Below are 24,061 nucleotides of genomic sequence, written 5' to 3'. Positions count from 1 at the left end.
AACATTTCTGGAGGAAAAAAAATGCTGAGATTTTAACAGGGTATTTGCAGTGCTTTTTACTGATGAAGGTGATGTGGTACTTCCCTGGAGTGTGGTAACTTTCCTCTCTCAGGGGGATAGAGAACAACATCAAATTGCATCTTCAGTTAAAATGTATGAATTCCTGAGGGATAGGACTGCAAGACTGCTTTCAAGATCTTGTAGCACTCTGTAATAACTGAACAATCTATTTAATCTGACTTTGCTTTATGTATTTTACAGTTGTAAACTGTTGGAGGGCTAAGAATCATTAGCCAAACTTTGTTAATGTGTTTATTAGAGAGTATGTTTGAGGTCCTGGAGATGATACTCTCCTCAGTTTCTGAAGTCATGTTGACTCACACTCTCCTTACGAGATTAGGTTCCATGGTTAACTAATGAGTAGCAACTCTTGGAATTTTTGTTTTCATTCCATACAGTACAAAGCTGTACAGTCAGACTGTCCTCTCCTCTTACAGACTGTATTTGTAAATTCATGCCTGAACATGATTTTCAGGGAGAATATAGAGTATGAGTGAGCTCTCAGCTATTCTGTGATGCATCTTGTCTGCTAGGGCTGGGGAGAAGCCCAAAGTAGATAACAATTGCATACAGCACCAGTTTTGTATTTAAATGTCGGCATTAATCCAAACAAAAGTGTACGGGCATTGTTGAATTAGGTCCTGAAACTATATTTGGAGATAAAATCCATCTAAGCTTTGCACGTACCAAAGAAAGAAAATAGATGGGCTAACCTGGCGGTATAATGGAACTCTTGCAGTTTAATGATGCACAAAAGCAAAGCAGACATATTTTAGAGCAAATTTCCAGATAATTTTGGCATATTCAATTCTATTTTTTCTTGAGATTTACATAAAAATAAATCTGCACCATCCTGTTAAGGATACTGGTCAGAATGTTAGTGAATTTGGTAAGCAGTCTTAATGAAAATTTGTAGAAGCTGCATATATGTGCCATCCTTTCACTCCTCCTTGCAACTCAGATAATTTTTTTATTATTTTTAAATCAGCGTAGCTGAAGAGCCAGAGAGGCTGGAAGCATTGACACATTTAGCATTTAGAAGAAAGCAACAGGGTATAGCATGAATGCTTGCTTTTTTTGTAAGCAGAAAACTATTTTTAGCTAAGAATATTAATTCTAGTATTTTATTATTCCTGTTTCTAGGACTCAGAAAGGCTTTTTATTAGCTTTTTGCTCCATCCTTCAGGAGAAAAAAACTGAGATGTTCTCATGGCTTCTAAACACTTGGTTGGATAAGGTTAGCCTTATGGTGAGCCCTTCCTGTATTTAATTAATAAAGTGCAAGTATCTTATACCTATTAAACAACCCCCTTATCTTCCATCCCTTAACCACTTATTCCAGTCCTACAATTTTTTTCCTGAGATGGCTTTCATTTTTCCTACCAATTTTCCCATTACTCTGGGATGCTCTGTAACAACCGAACTTGTCCTTGTAGGTCTGGTTTAAAATTCTGCTTTCCATTACAGCGTAAAGATGTAAAGCTCAGGGTGCAGCACCATTTTGATCATGTGTCTGAGGTGTGAGCAGCACTGTGCTGAAGAAATGCCAAAGTCATCAAAGCTTTACTGCTACCTCTTTTCATGGAATCTTTGCTCAGTATTTTATTTTCATTTCTGCTTTCAGTGCATATTTAGTGAGCTCTGATTACATAATTGAATTTGATAAACTGATGGTATGTGATTGATGAGAAAGTCAGGAATAAAAGATTAGAAGATAAAATTACTTCAAGGGTTTAAGTAAATCTTCCAGAGAGCTGGGGTAATTTATAAAGCATGCTATATTCTTTATAAAAATATTCCCATAGGTCTATTAAATTTTAGCTTCTACCAAAATTGGATTGAGTTTTGAGAATCATTTTCATGTAATACCAGCTTGATTGTGATACTTTAAATGGGAGATAGCTCTGAGTGGGTTGCAGCATCACTGGGTTTGGAATAGTTGAGTGGGAAATGTAGGGCTGAATGACAGACTTGTGGGCAGCAGTCTTTGTCTTTCAAATAAATAATCTTTTCTTGGAAAGACATAAGTTAGAAGGAGTAAGTGGGTAATTCAGAGTGAAATAATGAAAGAGGTTATACTGCTTGAGTCTTTAAATCACTGAAAAACAGGATCAACAAATTACTCAGAGGTTTATAGTGCAGATACCAGTTTTATTGTAATCTCCCTGGATGTCTCAACTTTCTTCAAGAAGGAAGAGTTTAACAAGCTCATTTCATGAGCCTCTATATACTAGCAGGTAAATGTCATTGTTTTCAGGGGACTTGGCACTAATCATTTCAATTTACCAATTGGACTCTGTTACAACTCCTTCCCCTACATACCAGCACTCCCTGCCACTGTCTTTTCATCTCTAGAGGAAGCCTGACAACTTTAACCTTGCAAGGGTCGAATGTCTGTCTCATAACTCCTTTGGGAGACTCCCCAAAGTATATGTGAAGCCTCTTGAGAGGATTTAACATTTCCTCACTTGCCTAGAAATATCTTTGTAAAAAATTGCTTTTTGCTCTGGGTATAAAATAACTGTATTTCACACTAACACCATCTAACTCTGACGAATTTTTCTTTATAAAGTTTTAAAATATTTGTTGATTTTACTAGTTAGGAGAAAATGGGAATTGAGATAAGACTTCTTCACAATATTTGCAGTCATTAAAAAAAAAAAAAAAAAGCAGCTTTGCAGGATATAATCTCAGTCATGTAATAGAGTGGAGAAGTGCAAAAAAACATCTTTGGTTTGCCTGGCACTATCTGCCAGTTTGGAACTGTTCCTATGTTCTCATATGTTCTCATACATAGCTACCTGTATATCAATTTATAGAAATATTACTGATCTGCACTAGCCATTAATCAATTTGGTTTTCAAATTAGCATTGCAGCATTTTAAAATGCTACAAATCAGAAAAGGGTCTTATAAAAAAATGAAGCTTTTTAGTTTGTTTTAGTTTAGTTTTCAGTTTGTTAGGTCAGATTTATGTGATAGTTTATAAGTTGATGATGATGTGCTTTTTTTCTGCAGAAATAATTACAGCTTTCTGAAGTTAAATTCTGAAAACTAGGGAGACAATTTGTCCATGCAAATCATCAATTGTGTATGCAGCTGATGTTCAACTTTATAGCCAATTGTAGCAAATAGTTTGGCAACAGTCAACCTGTGACTCCTTGACCACACTCAGCTGAAGCGCAGCTGCTACCCTGGGACTGTACGATTAGGCTGATAATGAGTCTGTGGCACCATGTGGTCTGCTAAGTAATAAAAATTCCCTGATAAGAGGCAAAGCGAAAGATAAGGGCTTAGAGAGGTTGACATCACCAGGCCAAGCTGCATACCCACTGCCATTCCAGTCTTCAGTGGAACGTGAGGGCACCTTGAAAGCCACTGACACCCCTTGGCTGGAGCTCCTTCTTCCCCAGTGTGTGTGGTTGCTGTCTTGTGGCTATCAACTATGAAAAATTATAGTATGTGACCTGTGGATTCCAAAATTTCAGACAACCTTGAATAGTACATGAGTTCACTTCCCCATAAACTGTAAAAGATAGCTTAAATTCTTCAAATAACAAGTATAAAAATAGCTGAGCTTAATCTAAAATAAGTTTTAAAAGAAAGATTAGCAATTTAACTGAATGGTTACTTGCACTGGGACATGTATATATATTTTTTCTTTATTTTATGTATAAAATATGCACACACACACTACACTCCTAAAAACCAGAGTGCAGTAACGTCTACCTATTGAATATTTTTCCATATTTTGTATTAAATCCCTGACTTTGAATGTAACTTGTGTGTTTTATATGTATACATAAACATGTTAGTTTTGATTATACAAGGTATTTGTAAACTTCTAAGATTAAGTCTGTAGTTCCTACATAGTTACAAGTAGAAATTTGACATGGAAAGTGTGAAAACCTTCATCATCCAGAGGTGGCAAGGGGCGGGTGTCCAGCAGGTGTAGACTTGTAATAAAACTGCATTTGAGTGGAGCTTTGGCAATTTACTGGTTGAGAATTTTGCTGCTTGGAGTATTTTGAGCATTTGTGATCCACGGGAGAACAAGTGTTTGAGACTGCATGTGACCCTTGAACATTATTGAAGTACCCTAATTCAAAATCTGTTAGTGGTTTCAGGTAATATAATTTAAAACATTTTAGTTGGCAATAACGTTGAAAAACACATTAATCTTGCGATTTTGTGAGTGTTTTTTTTCTAAACTCTTTTTTCTATCAAAATTCTTCATTTACCCTGAGACTTCTCCTGCTGTGATAATCATTTCTATCCAAGATTACTCTTCTGGTTTCTATTCAAGAAATAAAAAAAAAAAGCTTTGAGTGGATTTAATCCTCACAGAGGAGAGGGGGGAAAAAAAGCCAGTAGGGCTGTTCACTGCCTGCCACAGCAGACAGTGCTGAAATTCTCATATGTATAAACAACAAACATGGACAAAAGCTTGTCTGAGTGGGCACTTCTCTTCTAAACAAGTTCCAATGACTAAGGTTATCAAGATTTTGTGAATTCTGCCTCTAAAAATGAAGCTTAATTATGAATACGACAGTGTAAGCCTTAACTACTGAATCATGTTGTCTCTTGTTTTACGATGGCCATTTTGAGAAGAAATGAGCTAAATATCGGTGGCTTATACTATACTCACTTAAATAGCTTATAAAACCATTTTCTGTTTGTATTTCAGATGATGTTGCACCATACTTCAAGACTGAACCAGGCTTGCCCCAGATACACTTGGAAGGAAATCGACTTGTACTTACGTGCCTTGCCGAAGGCAGCTGGCCCTTGGAATTTAAGTGGTTACACAATGACAGTGAAATAACCGCCTACTCCAGTGAATATAAGTAAATAAAAGCTATATAATAAATAGCCTTCTCCAAATGTAATTGCAAAAAAACCCCAGAATAAACACACCTCCCTAAATTACCAATACCTCAAAACAACTTTGTAGATACTGATACATTGAGAATGTTTTTTTATTATGAAAGAAGACTGGTTTTTGTAAAATAACATCTCTATGAGGGAATCTCCTTTGCTAAAAATGATACTTCTCACTTTAAAACAAGGGTCCTAACATAAAATTTTAAACTACCAAAAATACTTTTTGCTGGAGGTGTAATCTTACATGTATCTGTAATAAACAGCAGGTGTATTCCTTAGCTAGATGTTACACATGATGTGCTACTCATCCTTGAACAAAGCTGAGCTCAGTGGGACTAATCTTTCCCATAAGATCTAGAAGAATGGGGTCTATCTTAAATAGTATATGAAAACTTTTGGTTTCACTTTTGAGAATGTGAAAATTAATCTAGCAATTTAACAAACTATTCTTCTATGATTAGGCACTTTGCTCCCAGGACCTCACTGACTCCCTCCCCATTCAACCCATCAAGCAAGAGAAAAACCATACTGTGGTTAATCACAGCTACATTTTTGCTGATAGGCAGCAGATGGCTGGCCAAATAGCAAAGAGTAAAACAGCTAAATTTTCTCTGCTTTTCTTTAATGGGAGCATTAACTGGATCTCCCCTATGCAACTGGCAATTTCTATAACCTTATAGAAATTTAGTATTTATGTAACTTACTTGTTGCTTTCAAATTTTGTTGAAATTACCTAGCAAATTCAGAAGTTATGAGGGGTGGATATGTGACAGAAGGAGCCCTTGTATAACACTTGTATCTTTAGCAAACCAAGCTAAATACTGAACTTTTATAGTTACAAAAGTTACTTAAGGTAGGGAAAAATTGTGCTCCATCATTATAGACAGAAATTACAGTATAGATTAGTATAAAAGTGGAGATAATGATACAAAGCTCTATACTGTTACACAAGGTAGTCCATAATTACTTTTCTTAAAGATTTTCAAAACTGTAACCTAACATCAGTTATATTTTCAATATTATTTACATTTACAGAGCAGTAGGGAAAAAAGTCCCTTAAATAGCATTTTAAAACTTTTTTGGGTCATTTAGCAACTATGTTTCCAACCAAACATACAGTTGTATGTGAACTTTCCTAGACATTAAAGACTTTTGATTCTGATGAGACCACTTACTCCTGAGTAATGATATCTATTAATGGTTGCTGTTTTCAAGCCTTGAGATACGTTGATACCTCAAAATGAGCCATACACACACATAAAAGAGATCTGTGAATACTTTCTAGAAAATAATCTCTAATAGCACAATTAAGCACAGAAGGTTTGAGCGTCACTTGGTGTAAATGCCACTTGTTTTGATCAAAACCAGCAGACTCTGTTGTAGTTTCTTGGTAGAAGGAGCTGACAACAGCTCTTAACCACGTAAGGTGCTGAGAAAGTAAGACAAAGAAATGGTGTGGGAGAACAAAACACATGAACATGGAATCAACAAAAAGCAAAGGTTAGAACTCAAGTTTGTAGATGTGCTAGTCACTGAGAGACTTATATTTCATGATACGAGAAGAAACCTGAATAAGAACAATGTGTGACATTTTGAAACTAAGATCAGAATGCCATGGTATTTCTTAAATTAGTGCACATCCTAATATAAAATCATAATTTTACTTGTATTGCAGTATAAGTTAGAATCAGTGTGTTGGAACACCTTTCCCAAGCAGTATGTCTACGTATCTGTATACAGTACCTTGTTTCTTATCATTGGACTTAATTTAGTCTAGTGAATGTCAGGTCATGATACAAGCTAGAATTATTAATTTTACATTTTTTATGTTGTTCTTTTCTATTTCTAATTAAAACATCTGCTGCAGAGGTGATTAAGAAGATAGGAAACTACTGGTTTATAATAATAAAATAACATTGATAGAAAATATTAATTTAGAAGTTGCAGCCCTGGTACTACTGCTATACCACAGTCAGAGATAAGGCAAACAGGATTTTGATTCTATAGAAATGCAAAGCTTTAAGCTTCCGAAAGGGATTATATGGCATAGGTGCATTAGGATGAATGAAAGCAAGGAAAAGATATGCTTAGACATATAAATTCCAGTTGCAAAATTTAAACTTTGACCCCATAATAGTTTGCTCTGCAGTTCTCTTGGGTAAATACTCTGTTTAAATGCATGAATCTTTCCTCTGTAAGTGACTTCCGCTGCAATTTGAATCATCAATCAAAAATTTTTAGTAATTGATATTAGTTAGTGTGTCTCAGTTAAAGTAATGTCTATATTGTAACGGGATGAAAATATTCAAAGCTTATAATACACCAAGTGAGTAAAGAACTAATTGGAGTCTTTGCATTTTGACATTGGTGACCCTGAATGAACAGCTTTTCTTTGTATAACGATGCTGATTTTGTGCACAGCCTGGCTTTTATAGTGACTGTGCATACGCTGGCTTGTATTAAGAATTTATAAAACAACCTTATAAATTCTTTGTGATCTGAGATATATGTAAAGAAAACAAATCAATACTGCTGACTGCAGTAGCAATTTTGGTTATATCTGTAAGTTAAGACTCTAAAAGTTCAGGCAGTAACTTCCTTCTTTTCTTTTTTTCCTTTGTTTTCCTTTGAATTAAGTTCTGGACCAGGTGTGTCTTCCATATGTGTTTTTGTGGCCTGAAGATATTAAATTATTTGAATTTAAGAAACAGATTATGTCCAAGCAGCAGTACACTTTCCTCACCAAACTATTTAAAAGTATCTGATTATTATGTTTGTGTTTTTAACATTGGACATGTTTCAATTTTATTCTGTATAAAAAGTTAGATAAATTGATGCATCCCTTGTTAGAAAATTTGAGTAGCTAGTAAGTTATATGATTATCTAATAAAATACATTTGGTTTTAATTCTGTCTTCACAATTATGTCTATTAAAAACTTGTAGCCTGTAGGTTCACTTTTGACTCTTAGAGCATTTAAAATTAAAATGAGGGTGTAAATTTGAAATTAGGAATGAAATGTGTTAGCTAGCATTTCTCCTTAGGTGTTTGATATCACTTCATCCTTAAACTCATTGCAATCCTAGTGATGGAGCATGTTATGCTCTGGATGACTTCCCTTGAAGGTTTCTTTTATATTTGTTGCTTTACATCTTTCTATGGAAACTTTCTAAACAGTCCGTTTTTGGTTGTCTGTACCATTCAAAACAGAGAAATGGTCTGGTCTGACTTTCTAAAGTATTTGCACAGATCCCCAGAAACCTTAAGTAGCCTCCTGGCATCTAGACAATGGGAAGATGTTCTATCTTGAAAGTTAGACTCTAGACAAAATTAAAACAAAATTATGTCTTGTCACTGTAAAAAATTGTATTAACCTTTGATATAAATTCATTTACTGAAGAAAGTCTTATTCTGAATTTAGAAAGCACTATTTGTATCCCTTCTTGCATACCAGAAAAGAAGTAGAATGGTGAAAGCATAACACAAAAAGCAATATTCTGACTGTTAGGTCAATAGAAAAATATATTTAAAAAAATTAATCAGACATAGGAGGTGCATAAAGACTAAAATTATAAACAGAGAATTAGAAATTCCATGAATATTTATCTCTTGCCCAGGTTTGTAGTTTTCAAGTTAGTTTCAAATAACCTAAACGTGTTATATCTCTTTCACTTTTGTTATTTACTTGTAATTTTGCTTACCTTACCTGCACATTGTTACCCAGTAGGTCCACTGAGAAGTCAGCTACTCAGTAGGTCTGGGCTGCCTTGGAATTTCCAAGGTAGATGGGATTTTCACTGTAAACTTTTAAAATATTTTCTTTTCTTTGGGCAACATATTAAGAGTGTTTCCTACTGAAACATTAATAACTCAGAAAAGAAAACAAAAGTGGGACACTTCTGACCTAATACAGTTGTTTTGTCCCAGTGGCAGAAAAACTAACTACATTACTGTCTTAGTACAAATGAATACCAAAGAGAGGAGCCTTTAATTTTGGCTCTATTTAATAGACAAGCAGAGGAATAAATATTAGCCAAGTATCATACTAAATCTTCATGGGAGGAAGAAAAGCTTGTTAAGCTATAAACTATTTGGTAAAATGAACTGTAAAAATGAACTGTCAATATTTGTTTGTCAGAATCCTCAAATTTTTTTTTGTTTTTTTTTGTAACGATATTTTGCAGCAATCATCTGCCTGGCAGAGAAGGAAATTATTCTGTAAGGAACTAGGGAAGCCTTATGTCCTATTGATTTCTATCCTATGCCTTGTATTTTCACCTGTTTTCTCTGTATTTCCTATGGTATACACATCAGGCAAGAGGGAACATGGCTAATTCAGAGTTACATACTCACTGGCCAGCAAGTATTTGTGTGCTGATTTTCAGGTTTACTATTCCCAAAGAGAGTGCTGTTTTGAGTCTCCCTTATCTTCCCAGTACAAATTGTCATAATCACTGGAGAAAATTTGCCAGTTGCTCCAAAGGAGGTCACGAGGAGCCAGCTTAGGCAGACAACACAACTGCCCACAACTCATAGACTTAGGAAGCCAGGGTCTGTGAGGAATCACAGCAGATTGATAAAAATTGTCTGTGGTAGTGGGCTCTGTTTTAATTCACTTTATTTGGTTGACTGACCTATTTGCTATAGAGTATTTGTAATTATAACGCAGTGATTATAGTCTTCATTTATCACTTAAACTAGATTTCCTCTACCTCCTTTGTTTTTATGCTGTCTGATCCTGTTCAGATACTAAGTTCTGTGGGTGTGTATAGTATATGTGAGTATGAGAAGAGATGGTTTTTTTTAGTGGAATTAAATTTTGAAGATTAAAATTCAGCAGTTTTATTTTTTTCTTATCTTTTCATAAAGACTTTCATTAATCCTACCATAATATCTCCAGAAGGTGACCGGGGGAATATGAGCTTTGATTAATGTTTGTTTAATGCAGGATTATCTATATTATTCATGTGTTTTATTCACATTAAAACTGTGCCTATCAGCTCATTTTCATGTTGAGTAATCAGATACAGTTGAATGAGGAAGGTGAGCATTAGTGGACTAAGTGACTTCTTAAGCGTAGTGAAGGGCAGAACAAATACAACGTACAGTGCACTGTGTCTTTTCCAGTATTCTTCTGAGTTACAGTGGTCACACAGTGTAATAACCATCTTTTTTTTCATTGGAAAGCTTTGATATTTCTTGCAAGTCTTCCTAATGCCTACATTTAGATTGCAGTCTTCTTGTGCCACCTCTGAACAAATTACCAGCACCTTTGCCTTATGAATGAGGGTAGATAAAACCGAGGAAAACATTTAAGTCAATATTTCAAGAGAATATGTGGAGAACTAATTAGTATTTATCAAATATAGATCTTAAGACTGAAAGATATTTTATGCATTTCAAGTATTTTTTTTCTTCTGTATAGTACAGACATTATTGTAGTCAAAGGCCAGAGATTGTATGAGAATGCTTTTTGTAAGAAAAAATACAATAAGCTTTTGAGACAATGTGTAAAATGTTAGTGGAGAAATAAAAAATGCCACATAAAGTAGCGCTGCTCAACCTTTAAGAAGTGCACTGCAATTCTGCTTTCTGTCTTCCAGGTACACCATCCCAGCTTTGCAGAGGTCTGATGCTGGCTTTTATCAGTGCGTCGTACGGAACAGGATGGGGGCATTGCTGCAAAGAAGATCTGAAGTTCAAGTGGCATGTATGTTTGAATGGAACTTATTCTGTGATTCATTAGCTAACTAATTCTTTTTCTGGGTAAAAACACAACATACCAATAATATTTGCTAGTCTGAAAAGTTATTAGATATCATATTTAATAAGTTTTAAAATTATTGCATCACAGGAAGTTTCACACTTACCCTAGTTATTCTCTGGGAAACAGTTCGAAGTGGTGCAACGTTAAGTCTTTAGAACAACCTTTGAGCTTTTCAAAGCCATCAAAACGAGATCATTTGGAGATAGCTGTAGCATGAGAAAACTATTATACCTTTCCCTGAATGCACAGGGATCAAGAAAGGCTGTAGAGCACAAAACAAACAATCAATCAAAATAACAACAGAAAAAGAGCCCAGAGGACAGTAGAGGATATCTGGAAGAAAACTGTTTGGTACAGATAGCTTCATGAAGATTTCAGATCATAATCCTTGCAATACAAAATAAGCAGTTGTTTCACAATGAAAACCTTGCTAACGGAACTTTAAAAGTCTGTTCTCCACATCTGTCTGAACCAAACCCTCCAATGGTTGTACCGCTTTAGTTTGGACTATGCAGAATTTTTGAGTTGACCTCTGATTTGATATCTAACTTCCATTTGGAAATGTTAAATTGATTTTCTCAGGAGTACTAGTTAATGTGACCTAAGAAATGACTGAATACTCTAATTTTTTTCAGTTAACTTATAGAAAATATAATCCAAATAACTTGTTTGGGAATAATCATAAAATTAGGCATTATTCTTCTTTCAAAGTAAAAACATATTTTTTTTTTTTTTTTTTAAAAAAGCATATTTTTATACTGCCTGTAAGCAATCTGATACATGGGTCAAATCTCTCTTCCTCAGGGTCAATAACTGGAAACTCAGTAGTAGTAAATGTCACTTGATAAGTGGAATTTAATAAATTGAATTATTTATTTGAAACCCAGTTCCAATAAACTGATTCAAGTTGATCACTATGTCGTGAAGGAAATTATGTGGAATTTTCTGTGTTTTAAAATAAAAACAGTTGCAAATGTGATAGTATGTAAGTTTTGGTATCATGTTCACCAGTTTACTGTATTACAGTAAATTGTGTTACGATATCTGTAATGTCAGTAGTATCAGTAATCTGATGTTTGATGTCTCAGTGGTATTTTTTCAGAGATGCAGGGAGCTAATGTAAAAATAAACTTCTGATAAAATGGGGTTTTTCTTCCCTGCCTTCTACCAACCCTTCTCCCCCTGCTGCATACACCTCCTAGTCACCTTGTGTTTGCTCTGACGTGTCAGACACTTGCAAGTACATTTCTGAATATTCTTCTTCTCTTTTAGTGAATTATATCAGATCACAGAAGATCTAATGAAAGCTGGTGTGACTAAGCATAACTATGAGTGGGGTGGGGGACCTCCAACAAGGTTAGAAGGGGAAGAGGGAGCAGGGGCAGGTGAGGGTGAGATGCTGCTTGTTCTGCAGCAGTGAGCCATTAGATTAGCCTAGATGCCTCTGGAGTTGCATCTACAGGTGTGGTTTCAGGGGACAAAGTCTTTGGTAGCAGTACCAGAGAAAAATGAACCCATTTCCTCCTCCATCCCGCTCATCGTTCCCGCTCTTGTATTGCAGTGTAGCACACTATCCCTTTAGGCTCAGCAGGAAAACTTGTTTGTGCAGCTGTGGACTGGGAAACTTCTCCAAAATTTAAAATAAGCTCAATTATTTTGTAGGGTTTGTTAAAATAGTTCTTTTCCCCACCCCGTCTGATTCCCTACACAGCTGTGCAGGCAGTTGTACTGGCATAGTGGAGGGAGCAATTCCTGGGGAAGTACTTGTGGGAACAATAGTGAGAAGGAGGCACAGGAATACTTTACCTTGATACTGCTGCTAAAGAATTTTTTCTCCTGAAAAGAGAGCTTTATTCCCCTCTGAATGAGGAAAAGATTTGCAATGAAGTGTTTTGTTTCTCCAGGCTTCTTTGTGTGTGCACGTTTGGTAGTTCTTGAGAGAGAAAGAAGTGTAATTGTTTACTTTTCTTCGGTTTTAATTTTTTTTCGCATTTAATTTGTAGTTCTGCATTACAGAATAAGGCTAAAAATCTCTCTCTTAAGACTTCTCTGTCCAAATTAAGCAGTCCCTTTATTTATTTATTTATTTGTTTGTTTATTTTTCACTGATAAAGACATTGAGACAAAGCAAAGCAGATCTTACATGACTGGGGAGACCTTTGGTCTTGGATATATAGTGATATATATGGCTTCTATAGTGACACGTGCCAGTCAGACTTGCACCTTATTCCTGCAGATTAAAGTATTCTACAAATTTTAAATATACTCTTTCTCCTCTACCCAGGGTAGCAAGTGATACCATGTGATTGTTTTCTGTATTTTAACATTTTCAGTCTAAATTAGTTGATTTAAGCTGTGTGGATATAGTGAAGTACCTGATATTTTACCATATTTTACGTCTTGGTTTTTCTTGAAAATGTATCAGAAAGCAACATTCCAAGGGTTTACTAAAGTCATCTTATCCAGCCATCAAGAGTTACAGGGAACTGTATGTTAGAAGTTTAACTCAGAAGGGTTCACAGGAGATGAACTATTTTTGCCACTGGATAGAGGCTGCTTCCCAATACACTTAAGCTCAAGATCTCTAGTGAAAAATTGAAAGGCACAATTATAATGTGCACTGAGAAAGATCTGAGGTATTTTCCATGTCCTAGATCTCTGAAGTAGCAGGGAACTTGTTAAATAATTTAAGAAATGTCCTCAGCACATGCTAACATATTACTTAACTGAATAGGAACAGATATTTATGAGAAAACTGCTGAGTAAATCTTAATTACAGAGTGGGCTTAAAAACTCTTGGATTGTGAAGACTAAAATAATCATATGACAGTGAAGTTAATTAGATCCACCTACGCAGTTTGAAACTTCTTTTCAAGTAGATGATCTGATTACGGTGGTAAAAAATATGGAGCAACAGAGGAAGTACAATGCTGATTATGTCTGAATAAATAACTTGAAAATCATGAAGATGATTAAAGCTTCTTTAAAATACCATGTGTTTTTAATTTCTGCTCTTGTTCTGTCTCTTCTCATCTTCTGCCATCCACAGACCTGATAGCAGTCTTCTGTGTTTCAATGTTCTTTGCATCCTTCTCTGCAGCAGAGAAATTGTAAAGAACTCTGTAGTCCTTAAATAAAAAAAAAATTTTAAAAAAGGGAAGGGAATTCAGTGGCAGAATTCAGAATGATTCTGTGTGTGTGTGCTCTGTGTGTGTCACTTTCTTAGTTTAAAGCATATTAAAATGCATACAAGTTCTTTGGAGGGTGAATAAGTAGGAGCCTACAACCCTGTTAATTTTAATGGATAGGAATGTGATAGAAAAGGCCATAGCATCACAGAATTGTTTAGGTTAAAAAGACATATCTCCAGGGATGGTGACTCCACCACTTCCCTGGGCAGCCTGTTCCAATGTTTGACAACCCTTTTGGTGAAGACATTTTTCCTAAATCCAATCTAAACCTCCCCTGGTGCAACTTGAGGCAGTTTCCTCTCATCCTAATACTTGTTACTTATGAGACGGACACCCACCTTGCTACAGCCTCCTTTCAGGTAGTTGCAGAGAGCGATAAGGTCTCCCCTGAGCCTCCTCTTCTCCAGGCTAAACACCCTCAGTTCCCTCAGCCATTCCTCCCAGGACTTGTGCTCCAGACCCTTCACCAGCTTCATTGCCCTTCTCAGGACACACTCCAGCACCTCAGTGTCTGTCTTGTAGTGAGGGGCCCAAAACTGAACACAGTATTTGAGGTGTGGCCTCACCAGTGCCCAGTACAGGGGGACAATCCCCTCCCTAGTCCTGCTGGTCATGCTATTTGTGATATGAGCCAGAATGCTATTGGTCTTCAACAAGAAGAACAAGAGGAAAACGTTCACTGAATTTTTACAAGGACTCCACAGATACGTGAACTTGCCTATGAAATAAAGTCTTCAGAGAAAGAGGTTCTGCAATTGTTGTTTTCTTTCTTCCATTAAATTTTTTGTTAAAAGCTGCTCTTTAATACTACTGAGGCCTTTGTAAATGTCAAAGATTTAGATGCGCTATTTAAATCATAGAGTAGTGCCAGAAGAACTAGTAGCTAACAGCATGACTATAGCCTTGTTATTTTGGTATCCGTTTGGGTATAATGGCTTACTTGCATAGATCTGACTATACACTGGTTTGACTACAAGTGATACAACTGCTTATCTATTTGTGTAGCTATGGATAAAAGGATAAAAAGAAAATTGGTGACCAGAAATGTTATAAAATTATATACACCATTTGCATTCCTTTTGCACAAAAATTTCTTTTATATTGTTCAAGGTTTTATTTAAAAAAACCCCAAACCTCCATTAAAATGTCACTTTCAGTTAAAAACAGTTATTGCGAAAGAACACCGAGGCCGTGCAGTACTGCTGGCTGATGCACCTCTCGTGTGCACTAGCAGCACGTGGATTTGCCTTATGCCTTGTGGTCATCCAAATCTGTGTTAATCAAAACTGTCTCATGATCTGCAGTGTCATATTGACTAATTATCGCAATGCCAATGACTACTGTAAAAACAGTTATTTCTCTGTCCGCTGAAAAGAACTGGGGAGAGAGACAAAAATTTCCAGGACTCTTAGTATAATTTTTTCTTTGCAGACATGGGAAATTTCATGGACACAAACCAGAGAAAAACAGTGACTCAAGGACAAGCTGCAGTTCTAAACTTCCTACACATACTCAGCTATCCAAGACCACAGGTGACATGGTTTAGAGACGGGCACAAGATTATACCAAGCAGCAGAATGTAAGTCAATTTAAAGCTTGAAATACCCCCACCCTAAAATATGATTAATTACATTTGATAACACAACTTACATTTTAAGTACACTAATTAAGGTTTAAAGAGAATAAAGTAGCCTTGTTCATACTAAGTTTGAGATAAATGACTATTTTAAGACTATATCTGAACTTCCTAAGCAGTTTGACAAAATAATTCATGTGGTTTTAATGGTCCTGGTGCAGCATAAGGGACTAGATATGCAGTATGTCTGCACTTCCTGCACGCTATTCATTTTCATGATACGTTTTGGAAAAGTAAATGCTTATCTCTCAATTACTTTTCCTTGAGTGGACTAACTTAATGAATACTGAGATTTTTCTTTCTTAATATATGTCTGATTACTTTTTTTTTTAGGTAGAGTTATGCTTAATATTATTTTCCTCAAGATAAAATTCTAAATATTGCTTATTTTTTTCCTTATCTTTTCAGCCTACAATGATAGTTTTATTTCTTTTTGACTAATTAGCAGCTCACCCACTAATGGCACAGTACTTGCACTTTGATTAGTTATTATCTCAAGGTGTGCTCATTTATCCTTTCCTGAAACAGTTATGAAGCCATCCTGTGTTTTTACCTGCACAGTTTTATTTAGAGACTGAAGGAGTTAGAATTAAATAATGTAGATAAAATATTTTTTAATGGCCTAATTTATTCAGAAACTGTTGAAATGCCAAGAATGTTGGTGGTTATTTTTATCTGTGTATTATATTTTCATGTGTTCAAAGGGATAGATGTGCTAGCAACTGATGGTAATGGGATATTGCTAAGTTCCAGAAGTGTGGTGAGTCTTTAGAGTTTATATTAGACAGGGAAAACTCTTCTTGGATTTTAATTTTATTAATCCATGCTGTATATTTTACTGCTGCTTATGTGCATTTTTTAAACCTGAAAGCTAACATTACAGCCTCTTTGAAACTGTTAAAATTAGTATTGCAGGGCTGTGAAGAAACTATGTAATAATTTATGAATAATTTAATAGTAATTTGATGGGAAACAGCTGGAAGATGAAACAATGGGTTTCTGGGCAATCTCTTGAAGAGAGCTAAGTGACAAATCCTGAGTTATTAACCATTAAGAATCTACTTCCTCCACTCCTGCCACATTACAAATTTTCTTTTGTCAATGCTGAGAATACACAAATCAAAAATTTGCAGGTGGTGAAAAAGCCTTGTTATAGAGGTATCAGACAGTTTCTTGGGAACTGTTATGGGGGAACAGAACAGAGTGACCTAGGTAAACATGCAATGCCTGAAAATGAGATTTGTGTGAGTTCTTGTACAGTTTGGGAAAATTGCAAGTAGAGATATATGTGTTATATGTTCATTATTATAAAATCCTAATTTTCATATGCTGTGCTTTACTCCTACTCTGTTGGGATTGTTAGGGTAAAATCACTTGTAATTCATAGCACTGTGGTAATGCTTACAAAACTCAGTTCTATAGTAGGGGTGGAATATACTTAAAGGTTTCTACATATATTTTATTTCCCTGTTCAGAAATTTTGTCTGAAAGGAATTTGAGGATGTTTGTCTGGCCTGTGTAGGAATTTCTAATACTTTTGCAGTAGAAGTAAGCATGAACCTCCTTGGTAGTTTGATATATATTATATAGTAAGCCTGGTAAGTTCAGGAAGTGGCAGATTTATGGTACACATACCAATCATCAGTGCACTCTATGTGCAGTAGATCTGCTGCTCCCTAAAAATATTGGAAAACCCATATAGCATCCACTCACATACTGCTGTCTGTGAAATTCTGGAAGTAAATATGGCAGCCCTATAAAGACAGGAAACCTGTGACATGGAGAGGTTGCACATAAAACTGTGAGAAATGTAAAAATATCTTACGGGAACTCTGTTTCTTATCTGTGGAGCAAGTTGTGCACTTAACATGCTTTCTGTACACGAAGAGGTGTATCAATTTAACTGATCAGTTTAGCAGGTGATCCAGTTAGACTAAAGCATCAGTCTAGCTGGTTCACCTGCTAAACCGCTGAGTTAAATTGATACAACCACCTTGTATGGATGCTCTTTAAAGTGATTAAAAGTACCTTATATTGCTAAATCAATATAAAGCTTTTTTAATCCTCTTAAACAAGCTTACAATGATTTGGCAAAATCAATCAGCTAGTCTGTCTGCTATAATGGTTTCCAAGAGTGACATCGCTGCACTGTATGCAGACTGAGGAAATAAGCAGTGCTAAAAATGTGGACAGTAGTGGTGGTTATGGTACAATTCATTCAAGTAGTTGGTCAAGTTAACTCTTACTCACAAAAAAGCCTTAATGTACATGTACTTAACAGTGCTCCATTTTTATGCCGTAATAATGATCCTGGTGCTCATTTACACAGAGCTGCTGTCACCACTAGAATGAATTCATTTCACTGATGTGTAAACAGAGGGTGTGCTGAGTTGTCTTTACGTGAGAAATACGAAAGATCAAAAGTAAGGACTAGTTCTGAAAAAAAAATAGTTTTTAAGATGTTTCAAGGAACGTCTTTTAACTGGCTCTGCAGTGGGGTTTACCTAGCAGGTTTAAGGTAGTAAATGCTGATGTCTTTCTCCTTCACTTAGGACATATATGGAGAGGGATTCTGCCAGCTATTCAGCATTTCAAAAGTAGTGTACTTCTAGGGAGCCAAGATAACAGAATTGATGAATTGTCAAAAAATTCTGGTATCACTGTATGTATTATTTTACTCTTATTTGTTCTTTGTGTTTTCTAATAATTATTTATACATGTTAACACAGTTGCCAGTTCTAACAGATCACAGAATCATAGAATAGTTTGGGTTGGAAGGGATCTTTAAAGGTCATCCAGTCCAACCTCCCCTGCAATGAGCAGGGACATCTTCAGCTAGACCAGGTTGCTCAAAGCCCCGTCCAACCTGACCTTGACTCTTTCCAGGGATGGGGCATCTACCAGCTCTCTGGGCAACCTGTGCCAGTGCCTCACTACCCTCACAGTAAAGAATTTCTTCCTTACATCTAACCCAAATCTCCCCTCTCTCAGCTTAAAACTGTTACTCCTCATCCTATCCCTACACCCTGATGAAGAATCCCTCCCCACCTTTCCTGTAGCCCCCTTGAATCACTGAAAAACCACTCTAAGGTCTCCCCAGAGCCTTCTCTTCTCCAGGCTGAACACCCCCAACTCTCTCAGCCTGTCCTCATAAGAGAGGTGTTCCAGCCCCCTGGTCATTTTTGTGGCCTCCTCTGGACCCGCTCCAACAGGTCCATGTCTTTCTTGTACTGAGGACTCCAGAGCTGGATGCAGCACTCTATGTGGGGTCTCACCCGAGCAGATATTCCTGAATTCTGATCACCAGGTGTAACAAACGTGTAGATTCTTGTTTTTCTTACTGATTATTAGGCTGGAAAGTGTCAACTTAGGCTGGGGAAAAACAAACAAACAAAAAGATTCAGTGTATAGCTTAGGTTTCACCTTTTTTTAGTCAGAATGGTAATCCTACTCCATGAGTGTGTATGGCTGTGATATCTTCTGGGAGGAAGTTTTTTTTGACACATAAGGCAATGTTTTTCAAACCGCATGTTCTGTTTAATTTAACTGGTAGTGTAACTCATGGTAAAATTTCACCACAAATAGCTATGTATGTATTCTCATTTTAGTGGTGTTGGTGCCATAATATTTTGTTGAAGTTCCCCGGATAAAAACAAGAATAGCATGACAAGTTCCTCCTAAATGAGTGGGCATGCAAAGTCAACAAATCCCTGTATACCATATGAATGTGAAGCAAATGGCCTGCATATACTCATGGGGTTGTTACAGTTTATGACTTAAGGCAACTAACAAATCTGCAGCAGAACTAGTGTGACATGATGGTGTGTATTTAAAAATTTAAGTCCTAAAATTTTCTCTCCCCGCCCCGGCTTAGTACAGTGTGCACATATATTCATTTTGACTTTTGTGCATTATCTGACACCAAAGCTCAGCCTGATAGTTTAAAGGAGCGTTTCGGGATCATCAGAAGGAAGTTGTGTACATGCTAGGAAAGTATGAAATGGAGAATCCAAGGGAAGACCAAAAGATCAAAAGCAAGAGCAAATAAGCAAGGAGAGGAATTAGGCTTTGGGATGTTTTTTTATTATTATTTTACGTTAAAATTTTCCAAGAAGTTTTAGAAAAAGCTTCACATTACACCTAGGCAGATTAACGTTTTCCAAACACACCAGTAGACTAATGCTGAATTACAACTGCACTGTTATCCAGGGTCTTGACTGATGAGATGATTTCACCTGTTTTCCCTCACGTCTTACAGAAAACAATAGCCTCTCTAAAGGTAACTGCATCAAAAGAAATTGCTACTCTGAGATGTCAGGTCTTCAGCTTGCCTTACCTGGGTTTACTTCATCAGACTTAAAAGCAGAGCACATTTAACTTTCTTTACACGAGGCATGTACAGTACTTTGGAGAGGCACAAAGGACAGTAGCATGGTCAGGGTCTACAATTGCCTTTCAGTTGTGGTATTGAGGAACTAAATTCTTAGTAGTCTTAGAGGATTTTTTAATCATTTTCTAAGTGAAGGACTTTTTCACTGAAAAGATTCACTCTAGCCATCAATTCATTTATTGCTGGTTTCTTCTTTAAGAAGACATTATTACTGTCTTCATTAACTTTCTTACAGTGGAACTATTTTTTTCTCCTAGTAAGCTTCAGTTAGATGAATATTAACTCATGTCTTCTGTTATGTCTGACACAAACCAGGAAAGTTCATTTCTGGCATATAAAGGCACTTCTGGGGTGTCCCTTTCAGCTGGGTGGACATTTTGTCACTTAGTGAACTGTTAATGAACCAAAACACTTTACAAATGCACTTCATCCCACTAGACGGGGAAGATGAATTGCATTGCCTTTAGGTATACGTGAGTTTAATATCTATTTTTTGCAGTAAGAACAATTCATTATGCATTTGAATGTGTGTGGTCATTACTAATTCTTATAGGGAATAAATGTGCTGACATATTGTGGAATGAAAATATGTTAGGCACAAGCAACTGTCAAATATGACTTGCTGTGGTTTTGAATACTCATAATACCTTGCAAATATGCAAAGCTGGTGCAGATATACTAGCTATTTGTTAAGGTAAAATTGTAAATTTATTAACAATAGTCTCAAAAAAAAGTAACTGTGGCTAAATAGGCTTTAAAAGATGCGAAAAATTAAAATATCTAGGAATAATACATCAGATTTTGGGCTGATATTAGCATTAGATTAGGTTTTGCCTTGATGACAGCATCTCACTTAATGATGTATATATTTTTCACTTTAAAACAAACACCACTTAATTTTTATATGAACAGTTCTAGTGCCACCAATGCAGTTCTCTACAAATACTAGCCTGTCATACAACTTAGGTTAGTTGCACATAATTACTTTTCACATACACCGGATAATACTTTAATTAAAATTGTGATGATTAGCATTAGTGAACAATAAATTCAGAGGCTGTCAACTCTGCAATGTATTAGCTGAGCAATACTTTAGAAAAAAAGTTTGCAGATCTCTTAAGTCTACTAACATTATGAAGTGGAGTGACACCTCTCAGCAGTAAGAGCTGTGACAAAAACCTACAAGCTGTTTTAATCTGTCCATACCTTTTACAGGCTCCACATTAATTTAGAAGTCAGTCCCTGACAAAGAAGAATATTTTGTAGAATTAAATTATTTCCTTAAACTGAAATTCATTAGTGCCCTGTTATTAATTTATTTAACCAAGCTTCTGCATTGAATAATTTCAATTTGAAGGAACAAGCAGCACTAGGAATCATCTTACATAAAATTTTACCGTTATCCCCAAGGCCTATATGCATATGAAAGACTGTAGGGAAATCTCCCATCATCTCTTCAAGTACTCAGTTTGAGTAGTCCTGGATGCTGTCAGTGGGCTGTTTTGAGTATTATTGTCTACTGTGTTCAGTAGAGGAAAACGTTAACACCTCAGGGTAAGCAAATCCCAGGATTATTTTCCAAAGCTGTTTGACTTGTCTAGATTCAACCTCACTGTTTTTCTCCGTGCTCATAATTTTTTTGCCACAGGTTCTAAACATATGTTTCAAAAATTAATTTATTCAGACCTCAACTTTTAGGGTGAATCTCATGTGTTGGTTAGATGAAGGGAGAGGAAGACCAGGTCATATCTGGGGACCATGTATGTGCTGAACTCAGGGTGTGTAGGAGTAACACAGCACATCGCAGGGTGGAAGAGGGACAACCGAAAAAAAATTGCTGCCAAAGAACGTGCCTTTTAGCAAGGCTCATCTGGAAGTGGATTCCTCCCAAGAGAGATGCTCTGACTGATGAGATGCAGGGCACATTTTGGGATTTGACCAATATCTTTCATTACAAATTTGGACCACAAACCACACAGGGTTTTTAATATATATATTTTTTCATAAGCCAGGGGAAGTTGCTGCCATTATGCTAGTACTGTAAAATCCATATTTTTTGCTAGAAAAAGAGTGGCTGCTTGGAACTAATATTGTGTTTTAATGGGCCTCAGCTGCTCACAGTATCTTTCAGCAGAATCTTCAACAGCTGTAAATTTCAATAAAACTTTAAAGATCACTGTCTAAGAGGAAAATCTGACTGTTGGATATTGTTGTTCTAGGATGATCACATTTAAAGAACAAAAACATTTTATGTGCCACTATGTTTATTAATCATAGATTTGGAATTTGTAAAACAAAGGGAATGGAAGTGTCACTAGAAGGAAACCTTTTTGCTCTAAGTATGATTTAGTTACTACAGCTTGCAGTAGAAATTGATTTATGAGTTTGTTGCTTTCTGGGGACAAATGTACTTTGAGAGAGAAAATATGGACTATGAAAAAAGGTGTTAATAATGTTATTCTAAGTGAACTATACACTGCATTTTAAAAATCTTATCCAACTTAGAGGTGGGTAAATATGAAGACTCATTGTCATTGTACTTCAGGGCCCACTTCTTGCATCTGCTGCATTTCTTAAACAGAACTAATTATGATATTAGGGACAAATCACGAATATAATCATTTAACAACTAATGTGGTTTTGTGGAAAAAATTTTCTGTCCATCTTTGAACTACTTTGTCTACAAATAGAAATATTTTAATATGCAGCCAAGATAAGACTATTTAAAAGTGTTGTACTCATTCTTAAGAGCAAATATGCTAAAGAAAACTACTGCTTTATGCTTAAAAAGTAGAAGGTCACAAATTCCTGGAAACAGTTTATCTCCTATGACCCCCCACATATCTCCATGGAAATAGATGCAAAATGCTTGTGGCTTATCAAATATAACGGAGGGTAATGTCTTATGTTTACCAATTAACTTTTATTAATCAGAACTGATTGAAGTAAAATGTATCTGTCAGTACTTCTGGCTGTATACTACAAAGCATTATTAATTTTCTTTCTGTGCAGAAATGCACAAATGTCATCCTTCCTCATGATTCTAGTGGATTTTTATATGACGTACAAAGGTGTTAAGACATACAGGTTTGTAATTTTATAATACAGATTTATATAGAATAATTTTAAGATAATTTTGGCAGATTTACTTTCATATTGAAAACTGTTGTGTGATTCAGGAAGAAAAAAAAACCCACAGAACTTTGCACTCTGGGGATGTATTGTGGCTTTTGTGGTTGATTTGCATCAAGTCTACTTTGTTAACAGTATTCGACTTGAATTTAAAGAATTTGGTACATGGAAGCAAATGTGAAGCAGACCTTACATTAATTAATGCTGCAGAGAAAGGAGGAAGCTGGCAGCCTGCCTGTGGCTTATCTCTGATCCTTAGTTGTGAGTGGAATCTTTAGCTGGTTTGTGTTTGGCCTTCATCTAACAGATTCCAAATGAATTTAAATAAATTGTAAATACCCTGTCTGAGGTTTCATGTGTCTATCTGATCTGTATGAGATGGGTGATTTTTGACTCTGGTGAAACTTTGTAAAGGCATCTTGCAATTAGAAGTGAGAAAAAACAGTTGAACTCAGCCAATATTCATATGAAATCTATTTGTGCTGCATGTTAGCACTACCTTTTATTTCTTAATATATGCCTGTGGCTATTTTTATATTACACAAATCTGTTGTTTTACACGTCAGGACGAATTCTAGACATAGACAGACAAGGCATCTGTTTATTGGGGTGACCACAGTCATCACTTGTTTGCTCAGCTTTATTGTCTTTGCTTGTCCCTCTAAACTTCTGTCACTAGAATGGAGAAAGAACAGAACAGATCTGCCTACTTTTCATCATAGCAGTGGCAAAGGGAAAGGATAAGAAAGTGAAATGGTGGAGGAAGTCTGTGCTTCTGCTTCCCTTCCACCTCGCTGGTACATGCTGTCAATACAGAACTGAAGAAAACCATAGTTGGGTCCAGACGGGTGCATGTATGAAGTCTGTGGGTACTGGGAGAGAGATGGATTGTGTTGTTCAACCCTGATGGAGAAAAAAGAGAGAGGAACTTAGAAGATGGCATGGCCCAGGGAAATGGTTGCAAATCCTAGGAGAAAGAGAAGGTAGATGAGGAACAGTTGGG

The 24,061-nt window shown here is 36.0% G+C and overlaps 1 protein-coding gene across 4 annotated transcripts in view; it reads left to right on the top strand.

Annotated features, from left to right (window-relative positions):
* The window catches only part of SDK1 (sidekick cell adhesion molecule 1), a 417,651-nt gene that overhangs the window by 118,325 nt on the left and 275,265 nt on the right, over positions 1–24,061 (top strand). For all 4 annotated transcript variants that reach the window (XM_074886027.1, XM_074886028.1, XM_074886029.1 and 1 more), the window contains 3 exons: positions 4,747–4,906; positions 10,546–10,652; positions 15,332–15,479. In XM_074886027.1, the coding sequence (XP_074742128.1) occupies positions 4,747–4,906; positions 10,546–10,652; positions 15,332–15,479 (415 nt within the window). The remainder of the gene's footprint in view (positions 1–4,746; positions 4,907–10,545; positions 10,653–15,331; positions 15,480–24,061) is intronic.

This window comes from Strix uralensis, chromosome 16 (assembly GCF_047716275.1).
Source record: "Strix uralensis isolate ZFMK-TIS-50842 chromosome 16, bStrUra1, whole genome shotgun sequence".
NCBI lineage: Eukaryota > Metazoa > Chordata > Aves > Strigiformes > Strigidae > Strix > Strix uralensis.
Note: the sequence above shows the minus strand (reverse complement) of the source record. Positions and strands in the feature narration are given on the sequence as shown.